This window comes from Phacochoerus africanus, chromosome X (genome assembly GCF_016906955.1).
Source record: "Phacochoerus africanus isolate WHEZ1 chromosome X, ROS_Pafr_v1, whole genome shotgun sequence".
NCBI classification, from domain to species: domain Eukaryota; kingdom Metazoa; phylum Chordata; class Mammalia; order Artiodactyla; family Suidae; genus Phacochoerus; species Phacochoerus africanus.
This window is the reverse complement of record NC_062560.1, coordinates 105,675,453-105,693,760: the sequence shown is the minus strand read 5'-3', so window position 1 is coordinate 105,693,760 and position 18,308 is coordinate 105,675,453. Positions and strand designations below refer to the sequence as shown.

Sequence of the window (18,308 nt, the reverse complement as noted above, 5' to 3'; positions counted from 1 at the left end):
GAGGGAATGGGATGGACTGGGAGTCTGGGTTAAGAAATGCAAACTACTGCATTTTGCAACAGATCCTGGATAAGCAATGAGATCCTGCTGTATAGCACAGGGAACTATTTCGTCACTTGTTATGGAACATGATGGAGAATAATGTGATAAAAAGAATGTGTATACATGTGTGACTGGGTCACTTTGCTATACAGTAACACTATAAATCAACTATAATGGAAAAAATAAAAATCATTTTAAAAATAAATAAACAAAATTAATTAATGTCACCATTATTTCAAATCATTCTCATCTCTAACCTAAGGAAATGCACAGAAAATATTTCTAAATACCAACCTGCCAGGGTGCTTGTATGTCGAAATGCTCTGACTTGTGAGTCAGACAATCCTGTAAGAAGTGAAATGACCGTATCCATCATGTACTCATCATATATGATACTATATTGACACTGCCGTACTAATACACCAATGAATTCACAAAAACTGGATTTGAACTTCTTCCACTGAGGACCAGCCATGGTAAGTGGATAATCTCCACTATCCTAAAACAGAAATTTTAAACAATTTCATTTAGAACTCATGACTTAATAAAATTTTACTTGTTTTTGAAATACCCTCGGCAGAAGCTGAAGAGATTCCTTTATCTCATCTTCTACAATAAGTCATCAAAGCAGGCAAAAGAATTATATGCAAAAGTACAGGTACCTTTGAACACCTCTGCTCTTTTATTTATAATCAAAATGGATAAAATGAATTCGCTTTAACCAATGAAAATATATACCAATTACTCAGGTTAAAAATAAAAAGCCTCTCCCATCACACAACACAGAACACTGACTAGAAATAAGTTTCTTTAAAAGAAAAGCAAACCCTGGGAGTTTGGGACAGATATATTCTAAAATTAGGTTATGATGATGGTTGTACAACTATAAACACAATAAAATTTACTGAATTAAAAAAAGAAAAGCGAACCAAAATCAAACCAGTTATATTTTTAATGGATTCAAAATGATGAAATCATTCTCACCTAGTCTAATGGATTGATATATGACTTACAAATAATTGAAGCATTACAATGTATGTTGTCATTGGCTTCAAGACATCAAATAGCGCACATAAATAAAGAGATAATTTTTTTTAATGGAAATGTTGCTAGTATGGCCTGGAAAGACTGATAGTCAAGTATTCTTAAATATAAGATGGGGCAGTCGCCAATGAAGAAACACTGAGAGTCTCCACAAATTATTAAAAAACAAACAAGTGTTAAAAATGAAAGCAGGGGAGCTCTCTGATGGCCTAGTGGGTTGAGGCTCCTGCATTCTCACCGTTGTGGCTCTGGTTGCTGCTGTGCAGCATAGGTCCAATCCCTGGCCCAGGAATTCCCACATACTGACTGTATGGCAAAAAAGAAAAAAAAAAAAAGAAAAAAAAAAACCCAAGAGAGAATCTAAAATAAATGTTGCAACTCTCATTAAAAAAAAATTAAATTAAAAAAATTTTTTAAAAAAAGCAGAGAGGAGTCATGGCTCAGCAGTAACAGAACCTGACTAGTATCCATGAGGATGTGGGTTTGATCCCTGGCCTCACTAAGTGGGTTAAGGACCTGGCACTGCCATGAGCTGTGGTGTAGATCACAGATGTGGCTCAGACCTAGTGTTGCTGTGGCTATGATGTAAACCAGCAGCTGTAGCTCCTATTCGAACCCTAGCCAGGGAACTTCCATATGCCGCAGGTATAGCCCTAAAAAGCCAATAATAAATAAAAGCAAGGAGCTCCTGCGTCACGGGATTGGTGGTGTCTTAGGAGCACTCGTTAGCAGGTTTGATCCCCGGCCCAGCACAGGGGTTTAAGGATCTGGCATTGCCACAGCTGTGGCTTAGGTTGCAACTGCAGCTCAGATCTGAACCCTGCCCAAGGAGCTACATATGCCGTGGGGCGGCCAAAAATTAAAAAATTTTAAAAATTTAAAAATTAAAGCAGATACAGCAAAAATTGGCATAACATTGTAAATCAATTATACTTTAATTTAAAAATACCAAAAAATATAAGATATAAATAAATAAATAAAAAGACCAATACTATACAGAACCTCTAAAATTAAGAGTTTCTGAACAAAAATATCCTAGAAACTTAAGGTGATTTTATCACATTTTCTGATTGGCTCATTTGGTGCTGTATTGAAAGGTTATCATCTTGTATTGAAAGGTTATCATCTTAACTGTTGTTAGCAACTTGGTTTGCTGATATTTTCAAATCTTATTTCAGGATTCCTATTTCAAATAGCTGTTTAGAAGAAAGATAAGTTCCCACTAAAACATTAGTATCAGAAGATTTAAATAATACCATTCCTCATGAATTACACCTCGACTTAGAGACTGATTAACAGTACTTAGTGATCATCAAAGCCATTTTAATTCCTGTCTTTTAGAATGACATTTGAAAGCTCCTTCACTTGAGTAAGAAAAAAATGATGAAATAAAGCTCAAATGAGACAAGGTTTAACTTATAAATTCATGGTGAAAAGTTTTAAAGAGTAAAACTACTGGTGCTGGAATACAGCTATGAACAAAAAAAACAAAAATCTCTGCCCTGAAGGAGTTTATATTATAGTAAATCTAACTATGACTTTATTGCTAAGTATACTTCAAAGGCATTACTGTGAGAAAGGATCTACTGAAGTCTAAGCTATTATTTATTATGTATATGTATTGTTCTTATTACTGATATTTGAAACATGAAGATTTTAAATGTATATATTCTTTTGCCTAAGCTACCACCTGGCTCCCTAAATATTTCCTTTTATGATATTCTAAAGTATATTTGTAGGCACTTAATTTTATTCTTCCTTGAAATTTTAATTTTTTAACAAATAAATACAGCTAACATTTATTAAGTTCTTACTATGTGCCAGGCATTGTAAAATGCTAAGAAATTTTTCATACATTATTGAATTCAATCTTTAAAACTGACTTATGAGTATTTTTAGCTCCATTTTACAGATGATGAACTGACACTAAGACAACTTGCCCAAGGAAGGTCACATAGCCATCATTTTATTGGACTGCTATTACCAAAGATCTTATCCACAACACTAACATTCACAACTTAAAACTTTGAAGGGCAAATCGAAAACAAGACGCATTAAAATTATCACAACAATTGAGGTAATAACTTACCTCATCAAACTCTTCAGTCATTTTTCGAATTATTTCAGAGTTCTGCATATGTCTAAACATTTCTGCTGTGACAACACCTGAAATTTTCAAGGATAAGAGGTTAATACATGGTAAATGAAAAAAAAAAATGGAGACCTTCTAAGTCAGTCTCTCTAACACTAAAGTACTTCTGTATTACATGGTCTTTACCATGATACTCAACCCTATAAAGTACAAATGCCATTCTCAACATACACAAGGAAACGGCCTCACACTTCTGATAAACTATCATTTTCCTAACACAATCAGCCTCAGCCATTTCTACCTGACTTATTTCACTCATGCCTAAAATATATATACTAGCTTCTACCCTTTAATATAAAGCTTGTGTCATCAAGCGTGAGACAGCATCCAGGATTACATTTAAAACCTTAAGGGAGTTCCCATGATGGCTCAGTGGTAACAAACCCAATTAGTATCCATGAGGATGAAGGTTCGATCCCTGGCCTCGCTCAGTGGGTTAAGGATTCAGCATTGCCAGGAGCCGTAGTGTAGGTCGCAGATGTGGCTCGGATCCCACCTTGCTGTGGCTGTGGCGTAGGCTGGCAGCTATAGCTCCAATTCAACCCCTAGCCTGGGAACTTCCATATGCCGCAGATGTGGCCTTAAAAAGATAAAAAAATTAAGATAAAACCTTGAGGGTGAATCTAAAGATAATGAGGGAACAAGTAATAGGCAGGTTTCTTTATTAAGCACAACTATATGAAAGGCAACTACATCCCATCATCCCCTAAAAGGGCTTCAAATAAACTTTAAGCAGTAAGTTGTAGTTCCTGCCCATCCAAAAGCCTGTGATATAGTTGTAACCATAAACAAAGAAAAAGGAAGGGAGTAGGGAATAAAGTATTAATGGAGGTACATAATAAATGCCCTGATGAGTGGGAAAAGCCAAGAAAGGTTATAGCTCAGACAAAAAAAAAAAAAATTCTGTAAGTAGGCATTTCACAGAAAAGGAATCTAATGAGGACATTTAGAGTTTTAAAGGAAGATGGGAGAGAACATAAAAAAGGATGCACATTAGAAGTAGTATAACTGAGTCATTTTGCTGTACATCTGAAATTAACACAACATTGTAAATCAACTATATACTTCAATTTAAAAAAAAAAGTAGTGGAGTTCCCACTGTGGTGCAGCAGAAACAAATCCGACTAGGAATCATGAGGTTGCGGGTTGGTTCCCTGACCTTGCTCAGTGGGTTAAGAATCTGGCGTTGCCGTGAGCTGTGGTATAGGTTGCAGATGCGGCTTGGATCTGGTGTTGCTGTGGCTCTGGCTAAGGCCAGCAGCTATACCTCCGATTAGACCCCTGACCTGGGAACCTACAGGTGCCGTGGGTGCGGACCTCAAAAGACAAAAAAAAAAAAAAAAAAATTTAATTTAAAAAAGTAGTAAGAGTTAGCCATGCATAGATCAAATATCAGAAAAGGATTTCTAGAAAAAAATTATGAGTAAGAGACAATGTAGGAAGAAGACGTATGTGAATTTCCACCAACAGGGTGTCAAATTTTTTTTTAAAAAAAAGTAAAAACTGATATTTCTAAACCGTATTTCTAATGGTAGATTATTTATTCCTTGCCAGTCTTTTCACTATGAATATTATAAACAGGAGTTCCCATTGTGGTTCAGCAGATTAAAAACCCAACGTAGTCTCCGTGAGGATGCAGGTTCAATCCTGGCCTTGCTCAGTGGGTTAAGGATCCAGCATTGCTATAAGCTGTGGCATAGGTTGCAGATGCAGGTGAGATCTGTGTTGCCATGGCCATGGTGTAGGCTGGCAGCTGCAGCTCCATTCTGACCCCAAGCCAGGGAAGTTCCAAATGCTGCAGGTGTGGCTGCAAAAGTAAAAAAATAAAAAGAATATTATAAATATAGTAACATCTAAAAAAAGAGTATTCAAGAATTCCCATTGTGGTTCAGTAGGTTAAGAACCCAACACGGTGTCTGTGAGGATGCGGTCTGATCCCTGGCCTTGCAGAAAGCTGCAGTATAGATCACAGGTGTGGCTCCGATCTGGCGTTGCTTTGCCTGTGGCATAAGCCAGCAGCTGCAGCTCCTATTTGACCCCTAGCCTGGGAATTTACTTCCATATGCTGCAGGTGTGGCCCAAAAAAAGACCAAAAAAAAATACATATATTCTGATACAGGAAGATGAGATTTACTATAAAAATTAGATATAATTAACAGATTTATTTCAACTGACCAAATTATATTTTGTAGATTAGGTGCATGCACGTGTGTGTGCACACATAAATTTAAAAACAATAGAATATCATCCTCTCTTTCCAATCCCAAATCTGAAAGGAACAACAGATACTTGAGCTCCTTCTGTATGGGTATGCTTTAAGACCTTCCAGCAGCATACCAAAGCCAAAAGAACAGGAACTAACATCCATCAAGCCTCCCATGCATCAGCCACTTCAGCCCTGGTAACAGGCCTATAAGCAAGGTACTATACTCCTGGCTTTACAGATAAAGACACTGATGCTAAGACAAAGAGAAGTTTTTATGAGATATTCATCTACAGCATACTGCCCAGCCTCAGGTTAGATCAATTTCTACTGGTACTGTGAAAGATTCCTTACTTACCACAACCATTAAAAAACCAAATGATAGTTTAAAAATATTAACAACTTTGTAGGAAAGCACCACATCCCTACCCAAAAAGAAGCACATTCTCAAAGACCTTTTGAAGGTTTTTAATTTTTATCTAGAGTCATGGATACATCTCCAGAACCTTCCCATGTTTTACACCCAGGTACAGTAAACTTTGTACTACTAAAGACAAGTAAAACTCAATCCCTAAAACAATTTCCATAAAACTAACATTTATATATATATAAATCTCAAAGCAACCATAATGTATAGATTTTGACAAACTTCTAAAGCTCCTCCTCTCATCTCATTTCTTAATTCTAAAATAAATATCAGTGTTTAAATGTACCTAAGTTTGATTGGGCAAGCTCCTGACCTAAAAACACACTGATGCCAAATAATGTTATCTGATGTAGAGAAAATGCTCTATGACTTTGTTTTAAAATTGAAATTGATAAGCCTAATTAGGAACTAAAACTGATCAAACTATAGTATAACAGGAAAGATAACTGTTATCAACTCATCAAATTATTTCTTGCACCTGTTCAGCTGTTCTGTAAATCAACCTTCCATTTTCAAAGAAAGGACATGGCCCTTGATTACTTAATACAACAGAGGTACTTGTATCCTTCTACTCTAGAAAGATGAACTGAATAAACAAAATAAAAATAATAGTAACATATGTCATTTTACAAAGAGTTAATGTGGCTAATAATACTGTCATTACTACAACACTTTCTCTAAACAGATTTAGAATTTTCTAATATTGACTTACAGCTACCTTTAAGAAGTCAAGCAAACTAGGCAATCTCTGTATTCTAAAGTTTAGACATTTTAAAAAATTTCTCAAAACTGACCACACTAATGGCATTATTAAGACCATAGACTCGAGAAGCCTATCAGGCCTCACACATATAACATTTAATATGCAGGCTGCACTCAAAGTTGTGATCAACCTCAAATTAAAATGCATTAGCTTTTTATGTTACTTGTTTTCCAATTCCAACAACAGGATTTTTAAAAAAGTTTTGTAGAATTAAAGGAGTAGACATAAGTAAATTGTTTCTTGGGATCTTTTTTTCAGATTTGTTTAAATTAGTCATTTTTAGCATTTTTATTTATTTTTAAGCAATCTTCTCTCCTCTTGACTCCTAATGCCCATGTTTTAGGTGCCATATTCATTTAAAAATATGTAATACCCTTAGAAACATTTACCTATGCATATTCTGAAATTTTAAGAATGGGCCAAGTGTTAGGGAGATACCGAATAGATCAGAAACAGCCGATGATCTTGACTGACTCCTACTAATCCAGATCAGGATGTATGACTCCCTAACATTCAAAATTTTGTCCCCCTAGCCAAATGAGTGTGCTAAATGTTTTGGTCCCAGGGAAGACATTTCTATATTTTATATTTTCCCTGCTCTTATTTCAAAATCTTTTAAAATAAAGTGTAAACATTTTAAATAAGATCCCACTCCCCACTCAGAGTTTTTCTACCTTTTAGGGAAAAAAAACCTAGAAATTTCACCAACACCTTAACTTACTTAGTTACTTACTTACCTACTTACTTACTTACTTACTTTTATTCATGGCACTTTTTATTTCCCTAAACTTTACAATTCCCTGCCACTTGAACCTGTATCTCTTCATTATCTTCCTCCTCCCTTCTTAATCCATTTCTTTGTTCCTAAAACCAGATGCTGAAAGTGGGAAATATATCTAATAAAAGTAACATAACAATTATAAATTGCCAAGATTTTAGTTAAGTTTCATATATGAATACAGCTGTCAAAAGATTTTCTCTCTTACTTTGTTCTTTGCTCTTTTTTTCCTTATATATATTCTGTATGGTTATAATGCAAATAATTCAATATCTTGGCATTATTTTCCATATAAAACGCTAATACATCTTTAGGTGAACCAAAAATGAAGAGATCATTTGAGAACATTCTGTTTCCAAAATAAATAAACCTTACCTTTACAGCCTGAACACTGAATAAAAAAGTTGATGAGGTCAAGAAGTGCTATATCTCGGTCATGCTTGTATGACTCTATCCAATCGTCTACCACGGACTAAAGTAGAGAGGAAGGAAAACCATTAGCTTTTTCTAAATTTCTAAGAATTAATTAAATCAGATTAAAGTGATTAAATTCAACATTAAGTAGTATAGTTACTTCACTAAATACATACTTGTAAGAGCTCCCGTCATGGCTCAGTGGTTAATGAACCCAACTAGCATCCACGAGGATGCAGGTTTGATCCCTGGCCTCATTCAGTGGGTTAAGGATCCAGCGTTGCCGTGAGCTATAGTGTAGGCCACAGACGTGGCTCGGATCCCACATTGCTATGGCTGTGGCACAGGCCAGTGGCTACAGCCCTGATTTGACCCCTAGCCTGTGAACTTCCACATGCCACAAGTGCGGCCCTTAAAAACAAACAAACAAACAAAAAACTTGTACACTAAAACTGAGAGTTAAATCTTAACAATAAAATAGAATCAAATTCAGTTAATTCATCACCTGATAGTACATGATGATGATTCACCCTTTTTTTTTTTTGCATTGCAAGAATCCGAAAACTATGGGACCCAAGTCTGAACCGAAACTTCTTAGTAACATTACAGATCTCTTAGAAAATACTAAAATGTTTTTAATATAAAGAATACAATAAAGGAGTTCTCATCATGGCATAGTGGGTTAAGAATCTGACTGCATAGGCTCAGGTCACTGCAGAGGCTCAGGTTTAATCCCTAACCAGGTGCAGTGGGTTAAAAGGTCTGGCACTACCACAGCTGTTGGCATAGGTCGGCAGCTGCAACTCAGATTCAATCCCTGGCGAGGGAACTTCCATATGCCACAGGTATGGCCATAAACAAACGACAACAACAAAAAAGAATAAAAACAATCACACAAAGGACAAAAAAAATCTTAAAATATTTTTGAGCAGACTTCCCAGGTGGCTCAGTGTGTTAAGGATCTGGCAATGTCATGACTGTAGCTCAGGTCACTGCTGAGGCACGGATTTGATCCCTGGCCCAGGGACTTCCACATGTCATGGGCAAGGCCAAAAAAAAAAAAAAGATGGTTAAAAGATTTGACTGAAATATCATACCATGTAATATTTTTCTTGGCCACACCCACAATATGCAGAAGTTCCTGGGCCAGAGATTCAACCCATACCACAGCAGTAACAACACAGAATCCTTAACCTGCTGAGCCACCATGGAACGCCATACTATGTACATACACTGCAACGGATACAAACAATAAATGTTGGAGTGCTGGAGAGTGTGAAGAAATGGGAACCCTCTTACACTGCTGGTGGGAATGTAAACTGGTATAACCACTATGGAGAACAGTATGGAGTTTCCTCAAAGAAACTAAAAATAGAGCTACCCTATGAAGTTACAATACATGGCACAACATGGATGCTCTTTCAAAACATTATGCCAAGTCAAATAAACCACTCAAAAAGGACCACATTATTTGCATGACCCCATTTATATGAAATGTCTAGAATAGGGCAGGTGAGGAGAAAGTGACTGCTAATGGGTACAAGGTTTCTTTCTAGGGTATTGAAAAAATTCCTCATGAGCACAAGGTTTCTTTCTGGGGTTGTAAAAAAATCCTAAAATTAGAATGTGGTCATGCCTGCACAACTCTGTGAATGCACTAAAAACCACTGAATTTACACTTCAAAAGGGTGATTTTATAGTTTATGAATTATATCCCAATAAAGCAATTTAAAAAAAAATAGAACTATAAACTAAAAACAGTACTATATCCCCTTGTGGAAAGAAGAGGAAACCACAAAATAGATAAAAACCATTTTTAAATAAACAAAATTTTTAAAATTAGGATGATAGGGGGCATAGTTTTTAGGCATTAGCATGCTGAGGCTCCCTTTGCCTAGCAAAGCAATAAATCTATCTTCTTCTCTTTAATCACCCCTCCAAAATTAGGATAAATAACAGCTAATACTAAAAAATGAAGTCAGGAGGGAAAAATGTTTTAAGTTATATACAAATAAATATAAAATCTTGGTATGAACTGAATGAGTAAAATATGTACAATTTTATGTACAAAAAAGATAGTACTACACAAAAAAAAGAAAAAGGAAATATTATCTAAGAATTACCTGCTTCAGAGACTGACTAGATATATTCTAAAATTCTGATTAATTTCTAGATTTCCGTTCTTTTCTATATTTTGTAGTAGCTTATGTTAACCAATTCAACTTATGAAAGAAATGTATTTAAGATGATTCCCAAGGATGATATGGGCAATAGATATCAAGGGAATATATCACAGGAGTATGGGAGGTTTTGGTTTTTTTGTTGTTGTTTTTGCCTTTTTGCCTTTTCTTGAGCGCTCCCGCGGCATATGGAGGTTCCCAGGCTAGGGGTCTAATCGGAGCTATAGCCACCGGCCTACGCTAGAGCCACAGCAACCCAAGATCCAAGCCGCCTCTATGACCTACACCACAGCTCACAGCAACACCGGATCGTTAACCCACTGAGCAAGGCCAGGGATCGAACCCCCAACCTCATGGTTCCTAGTCGGATTCGTTAACCACTGCGTCACGATGGGAACTCCAAGAGTATGGGAGTTTTAAAACGTGGCCCCAAGTTGTTTCACACTGTTCCCCCCGAAAAAGGTGGGTCTAGAGTTCCTGATGCGGCATAGCATATGTTAAGGATCCAAAGTTGTCTCCACAGTGCCTCAGGCTGCTGCTGAGGTTTGGGTTCGACCCCCAGCCCAGCACAGTGGGTTAAGGACACAATGTTACCATAGCTGTGGCTCAGATTCCATCTCTGGCACAGAAACTTCCATATGCCACCAGTAGGGCCATAAAAAAAGAAGTAGGGTCTCTGTCCCCTTCTCTAGAACAAAGTGCAATAGAAATGATGCCTCCAAGATTGTCATAGAAGGCTATTCAATTTCAGCACTGGATTCTTGCAGCACTAGAAAACTAGACACTCGCTCCAAACCCAAAAGCCATACTATAAGAAACCAAAGCCACATGGAATGACCATTTCTAAGTATTCCAGGTGACAACATTTCCAGATGAGTCCAGTCTTCAAGTCACTCCTGACTAGGCATCAAACATGAATAAAGAAGCCTCCAAGCAGAGTTCCCACTGTGGCACAGTGAGTTAAGAATCTGACTGTAGCAGCTCAGAGGCATGGGTTTGATCCCCAGGCCAGTTCAGTGGGTTAAAGGAGCTGGTATTGCTGCAGCTATGGCTCAGATTTGATTCCTGGCCCGGGAACTTTCATATGCTGCGGGTGCAGCCATTTAAAATTTTCTTTTAGGAGTTCCCGTCGTGGCGCAGTGGTTAACAAATCCGACTAGGAACCATGAGCTTGCGGGTTGGATCTCTGGCCTTGCTCAGTGGGTTAAGGATCCCGAGTTGCCATGAGCTGTGGTGTAGGTTGCAGACGCGGCTCGGATCCTGCGTTGCTGTGGCTCTGGCGTAGGCTGGCGGCTACAGCTCCAATTCGCCCCCTAGCCTGTGAACCTCCATATGCCGAGGGAGTGGCCCGAGAAATGGCAAAAAAAAAAAAAAAAAAAAAAAAAATTTCTTTTAAAAGCCTCCAGATGATTATAGTCCCTGTTTTCATCACCTCCAGGCATTCAAGTTATCTCAGCTAAAACCCCAGCCGTCATGGCTGGAAGCACACAAGAGACATCCCTCTTTAGTTCTGTCTGATTTCTAGATCCACAGAATCACCAAGGATAACAAAATGGTGGCAACTCGAGCCACAGCAGCTGACAACACTGGATCCTTAACCCACTGTGCCACCAGATGATTCCAAAATGGTTGTTTTACATCACTAAGTTTGGTATACCAAGTGCTACATTAGAAAGAGAAGAGTAAGAAATACATTCAAGGGGAGAAGAACATATCTCAAAAAAAAAAAAAAAGAAGAGTGATATTTGAATCTGTCAATCCTGTGTGATATGGATGGGAGGAAGTAAGAACTATTCTAGGCAAATAAATAATAAAAACAAAAGGAAGGGCAGAGAACATATGGTGGCTAGAAAACATCAAGTATGTCTTTAGGAAATCTGAGCTAGAACTTTTATTTATTTATTTATTTATTTTTTTGTCTTTTTTGCTATTTCTTGGGCCGCTCCCGCGGCATATGGAGGTTCACAGGCTAGGGGTCCAATCGGAGCTGTAGCCGCCGGCCTACGCCAGAGCCACAGCAACGTGGGATCCCAGCCGCGTCTGCAACCTACACCACAGCTCACGGCAATGCCGGATCGTTAACCCACTGAGCAAGGGCAGGGACCGAACCCGCAACCTCATGGTTCCTAGTCGGATTCGTTAACCACTCCGAGGGCTAGAACTTTTAGATAAGAAAGTACTCTTGAAAGTTTGTAAACGGGAGACTTCCTTGATTAAATCTGGTGTTAGAAAGATAACCCAAGTAGGAGTGTACAAAACAAACTGGAGGTGGAGAGATGATTCAGGGAAATCAATGGAGAGATACTGTGGATATTGTGCTTTTAAGAAGGAAAACGCATTTAGAAACAAAAAAACAAATGGCATAGAGGTACAATCTTAACATATGACAAATCATAAGCAACACAAAAATAAGGAAAGTGTTCATTCTTTAAACACTGAGATACCATTAAAAAATATATAAAGAAAAGCCACCAGGTTTTCTATTAAAATTTTCTGATGTGCCAAAAAGTTAAAAAAAAAAAAACCCTACAGACTAGATAAAAATAGAATAGCCTAATTACTTATGGATATAAGTTGATATTTCTGATGTTAACAAAAATAAAATATATCAGAAAAAATATTAATGCATTTAACCACTTAAGACATTATAGAGGAAAAAAAGTATAAATATAAAAAGGAAAGCAATGAAATGGTATAAAATGTGACAGAGATAATTTATACCTTTGATAAAGTTAACCCAAAGTGGGAACTAGAGAGAGGATAATTTTTTTAATCAGGGAATGACTAAATAAACCACAGTACAGTAATATAAGACATTATTATTTTTTCTAATATGTACACAAAATAATCATTCAAAACACTAAACAAGAAATAAAATACACATACTAATCATAACTACATAAAAGTAAACCATATATGGATAAATGACTGTGAGTTCGAATTTAAGAAAATACACTGCACTGTAAATTGATGATAGTTCAAAAGTTAACAATTCTTTTTCATTTTACATATAAAAAAAGGTTTTTATTAATTACAACTGATTTTTTTTTTTGCCTTTTTTAGGGCCGCACCCGTGGCATATGGCAGTTCCCAGGCTAGGGGCTGAATCAAAGCTGTAGCTGGCCTACACCACAGCCACAGCAACACCAGATCCGAGCTGCAACTGTGACCTATACCACAGCTTCAACACGGCAACACCAGATCCTTAACCCAGTGAGGGAGGCCAGGGATCAAACCTGAGTCTCCTCATGGATATTAGTTGGGTTCGTTACCACTAAGCCACAACCAGAACTCCTCCAATTGATTATTTTTTTTAATGGCCGCACCTGCAGCAAATGGAAGTTCTGGGCTAGTGGTTGAATCAGAGCTGCAACTGCTGACCTACACCACAACTACTGGCAGCACCAGATCCTAGCCGCATCTGCAACCTATGCTGCAACTTACCACAATGCTAGATCCTTAACCCACTGAGTGAAGTCAGGGATGGAACCCGCAACCTCACAGACACTGTGTCAGGTCCATAACCCACTGAGCCACAATGGCAACTCCCAATTGATATTTTAAAATTTATTTTAAAAACCACACATATTTAGATAAGTCCATATAAACAAGATTTACATTTTAGTTATTCATTGATAACAAAATTTTAATGGCTAGCCCTCCCTATACCCATTTATGGGCATCTTTTTTGACTAATTCCATGAAGGAAAACAACTTTTCCCTATGGCTTTTATAAATTAAAAATTTCATTAAGCGTATATATTCTTTGAGTATAGTGTTGATTCAATTTTTTAAAAACATGGATTTTTTTTTTTTAAAAATCACATGGGTTTATTACCTTACAATGTAAAGCCGAAATGCTTCTACTGTCATTTTAAAAAATTAGGATGACCTGACAAGGGATATGACTCCAACTTTTTATTTTATTCTTCTTCTAAGCAACAGCACAAGCAATAAAATTTATAATAGGCAAAAGTGATCAAAATAATACACTAAAGTGAACAGTGCTTATATTAGATCACTCAACCAAGAATTCTCTATGGGCAAAGAACTTCATGTTCTAATAGCCACTATATAAATACAAAGGAAAACGAAACCTCAGTCAGGGTTTACATCAGCATATTTTTTTGACCAAGTAATTTTTTACCATATGCCATTAAAAGAAAATAATGCAGCAGAAAAGACGCAGCTTAGAGATCTTACATCTGATTAGAAAGAGTCCCAGTTTCTGGCTATTTTGTAGGTTTTTTAATAAGCAGCAACATCAGGGATATATTTTATATAACTCTCTAAAAGTTCAAAATGTATAAATGAACTGGGAAGAACAGAATAAACATTACCTGCATAGCACTCTTGCCCATTTTAACAACTTCAAACAACATCATGTTTTCCACTCCATTCTGTTGGTGATGACCATTCATTCGGTTTGGACCAGAAGGAGGTTTTCCTCCTCCATTTCCACCTTTGCCCTTTTCTCCTGGGCCTTTTTTGCCTTTTTTACAAGTCTGCATAAAAACACAAATTAACCAGGTTATATCCTTATCCTTGAAGGTTCAAAATAAAGCTACAGCAGAAGCAGCTGATAGAGTGCCTAATTGTAACAAGCTTAAACCTAACAAAGTGGAGTGCCATACACATATACCATAATAAAATGTTATGGTTGTGACAGCCTCATTGTGGTATCGAGTTTTTCAACTAAACTACCATATACCTCATGTGACATTGCAGTTAGGAGCACAGTCTCTGCAAACTGACAGACTGCATGGGTCCAAATTTTTATTCCTGTCAGCTGAGTAATCTTTGGCAAATTACTCAACCACATTGTGCCTCAGAGAGAGCTTCTAATTTGTAAAGTGAGGATAAAACTGTGCTTAGTGCACAGGATTGTTACTCTAGGGTACAGACTGAAGTGGGCAGCAGGAATAACAAAATTCTATGAAATAAGTAACTTGTTCAACATTTTAACATGATGTCTACTGCTAGTCTTGTAAATCATTGTTGTGCCTTGACAAAAGAATTCCAAATAGTATGAATAGCTATATCAATCTCATTTTAATTCTGGCCCCTCCCTCAACACTTATTTATCATAAAAATTCACTATGGAGGGAACTATATCTAGCCCCTTATGGAGCATGATAATGTGAGAAAAAAGAATGTATGTATGTATGTAGGTGTGATTGGGACACCTTGCTTTTACAGTAGAAAATTGACAGAATGCTGTAAACCAGTTATAATCAAAAAAAATAAAAATCATTATAAAAATATCAAAATTCAAAGCATAACTTAAAAAAATTCACTATAGAAATGAAAGTTGTCAATATTGGATTGGAGGTGATGACATCATAAATCAGTGAAAAAGTTGCCTACACGCCTCAGTTATAAAACACCTCCCCCAACTTAAAGTCCTCATTTCTAAAATGTCAGAGTTGTATTGCAACCTTTACAGATTAGATGATTTCTATTTTTATTTTCTCTTTGTCTTTTTAGGGCCACACCCACAGCATATGAAGGTTCCCAGGCTAGGGGTCCAATCTGAGCTGTAGCCGCTGGCCTGCGCCACAGCCATAGCAACACCAGATCCGATCCGCATCTGAAACCTACACCACACTCACAGCAAAGCCAGATCCTTAACCCACTGAGCAAGGCCAGGGATCAAACCTACGTCCTCATGGATGCTAGTCAGATTTGTTTCCACTGAGCCACGACAGGAACTCCTAGAATAGATAATTTCTAAGATCTCTTAGATGTATACATTCCCATGATCTAGCCCAAAAGTCAGCCAACTTTCTGTAAAGTATCAGATAGTAAATATTTTAGGATCCATGGACCATACTGTGTCACATATTCCTTATTTTCACAATTCTTTAAAAATGTAAAAATCATTCTTAGCTTATGGGCAGTACAAAAACAGACCACAGCTGCAGATCCCTGATCTACAGCTGTGGTCTACAAATTTATTTCTATTGATAGTTTGTATGTTTGTATACTTTGTTCCATAAAGGGTCCTTCCTCCTTCTTCAAGAATTCAAAACTCAGAGGTCCTGTTGTGGCACAGCAGAAACAAATCCATGAGGATGTGGGTTAAATCCCTGGCCTCATTCAGTGGGTCTGGAATCCAGCGTTGTCATGAGCTGTGGTGTAGGTTGCAGACGCGGCTCAGATCTGGCGTTGCTGTGGCTGTGGTGTAGGCCGGCAGCTGTAGTTCCAATTCAACCCCTAGGCCTGGGAACTTCCATATGCCTCCACTTGTGGTCTTAAAAGTAAAAAAAAAAAAAGAATTCAAAACTGGAGTTCCCTAGTGGTCTCGTGGTTAAGGATCTGGCATTGTAATCGCTGTGGCTTAGGTCACTGCTGTGGCATGGATTTGATCCCTAGCCTGGGGAACTTGCGCATGCAAAGCAAAAAAAAAAAGAATTCAAAACTACCCTACTCTTAAAAAGTATTTCAAATCCCTTGCTAACAAATGAGATACTATTTGTTAATTTACATTGTTTTTTGTTAATGAGAATCAGTCTTTGTGAACCTAAGTCATTAATTCCTAATTGTAGAATGAAAGGCTTCCCAGTAAAAGAAATTACAGAGATAAGGGCAAAAGAAAAGATCAACCAACAGTAAAGAGTACACTAGAGGAAATCCTGACGGGGTTTATCGGAAACAAATCTGAATAGGAACCATGAGGTTTAAGGTTCAATCCCTGGCCTCGTGCAGTGAAATAAGGATCCAGCATTGCCATGAGCTGTGGTGCAGGTCGCAGACGCAGCTTGGATCTGGCGTTGCTGTGGCTGTGACATAGGCAGGCAGCAACAGCTCTGATTGGACCCCTAGCCTGGGAACCTCCATATGCCGTGGGTGTGGCCCTCAAAAAGACCAAAAAAAAAAAAAAAAAAAAGAGTACACTAAAAAAGTATAAAATATCCTTGTTAATTAATGTGCAGCTAAATATTTGCAATTTATCATATGCCTCAATATTCCCTGTTGGTATGAAAAACTAATTAGTACAATTAAAATGGTTCAATGGATATGATGTGTGAGGAAAAATATGGAAAGTGATAATACTGGGAAGTACAAGAGGTAAACATACTAACCTGGGTATAATCTTATAGAGGGGAAAAAATCCATTAAAAAAAAGAAAAAGATTATGAGGGAGTTCCCAGAGGCCTAGTGGTTGAAGATTCAGGGCTGTCAGTGCTGTGGCTCGGGGTTCCATCCCTGGACTGGGAATGGGAACTTATATATGCCACGGGCATAGCCAAAAAAGACTATGAGATAGTATACTACAGTGGATTAACAGCACCATCTTGCAACACATGTGGACTCAAATCCTTTAATCACTAAGCTTCTCTAGACCTCAATTTCCTATCTATAAAAAGGGAGTTTTCTAGTCTACAAGGTTGTTCAAATATTAAATAACATGTAAAATTATTAGCATACTGCATTGAACATTCATAGTATAAAGTCAAAACATTTTTATAATAAATTCTTTTTTTAGGGCCGCACACACAGCATATGGAGGTTCCCAGGCTAGGGATCTAATCAGAGCTACAGCTGCCAGCCTACGCCAGAGCCACAGCAACACAGAATCCGAGCCACATTTGCGACCTACACCACAGCTCACGGCAATGCGAGATCCTCACCCCACTGAGTGAGGCCAGGCATAGAGCCCACAACCTCATGGTTCCTGGTCAGATTTGTTTCCGCTGCCCCATGACAGGAACTCCAATAAATTCTTGATCTGACCTCTAACACCTAGCTCATTCAGCAGTGGCTATTCTATCTAGATGTCTTATCCCAATTTGTAAATTAAATCAAAGCCAAAAGTAGTTTCAGTTTTGCAAAATGTATGCAGAACAAGAAAAAATGGTTTGTTTGTTTTTTTATTACCCAATGGCATATGGAGTTCCCAGGCCAAGGATCAGATCCAAGCCATAGCTGCGACCTAAGCCACAGCTGCAACAACACTGGGTCCTTTAACCCACTGTGCCAGGCCAGGGATCAAACCTGAACCTGTGTCCCTGGTGCTACAGAGATGCCACGGATCCCATTCACCACAGCGGGAACTCCAAAAGAAATGATTTTCTAATGAATACCCATATACCACCCACTAGAAATATGGCTGTCTTTGGATAGTCACAAGTTAACATTTGTATTAAGTTATTTGCTCACTCTCTCCCTCTCTCTCTCAAACTACTACCCTTTTTGTTTTGGCTGCACCCAACAATCCGAAGTTCAAGGGCCAGGGATCAAACCCGAGCCACAGCAGTGACTGTTACCATAACAATGTCATCAGATCCTTATCCCGCTGAGC

At 37.7% G+C, this 18,308-nt stretch overlaps 1 protein-coding gene across 8 annotated transcripts in view; it reads right to left on the bottom strand.

The window, feature by feature from the left end:
- Positions 1-18,308, bottom strand: part of STAG2 (stromal antigen 2) — a 138,897-nt gene that overhangs the window by 67,489 nt on the left and 53,100 nt on the right. For all 8 annotated transcript variants that reach the window (XM_047765856.1, XM_047765852.1, XM_047765857.1 and 5 more), the window contains exons 4-7: positions 14,344-14,508; positions 7,785-7,881; positions 3,176-3,252; positions 337-541 (exon numbers count right to left, since the gene is read on the bottom strand). In XM_047765856.1, coding sequence (XP_047621812.1) covers positions 337-541; positions 3,176-3,252; positions 7,785-7,881; positions 14,344-14,508 — 544 coding nt within the window. The remainder of the gene's footprint in view (positions 1-336; positions 542-3,175; positions 3,253-7,784; positions 7,882-14,343; positions 14,509-18,308) is intronic.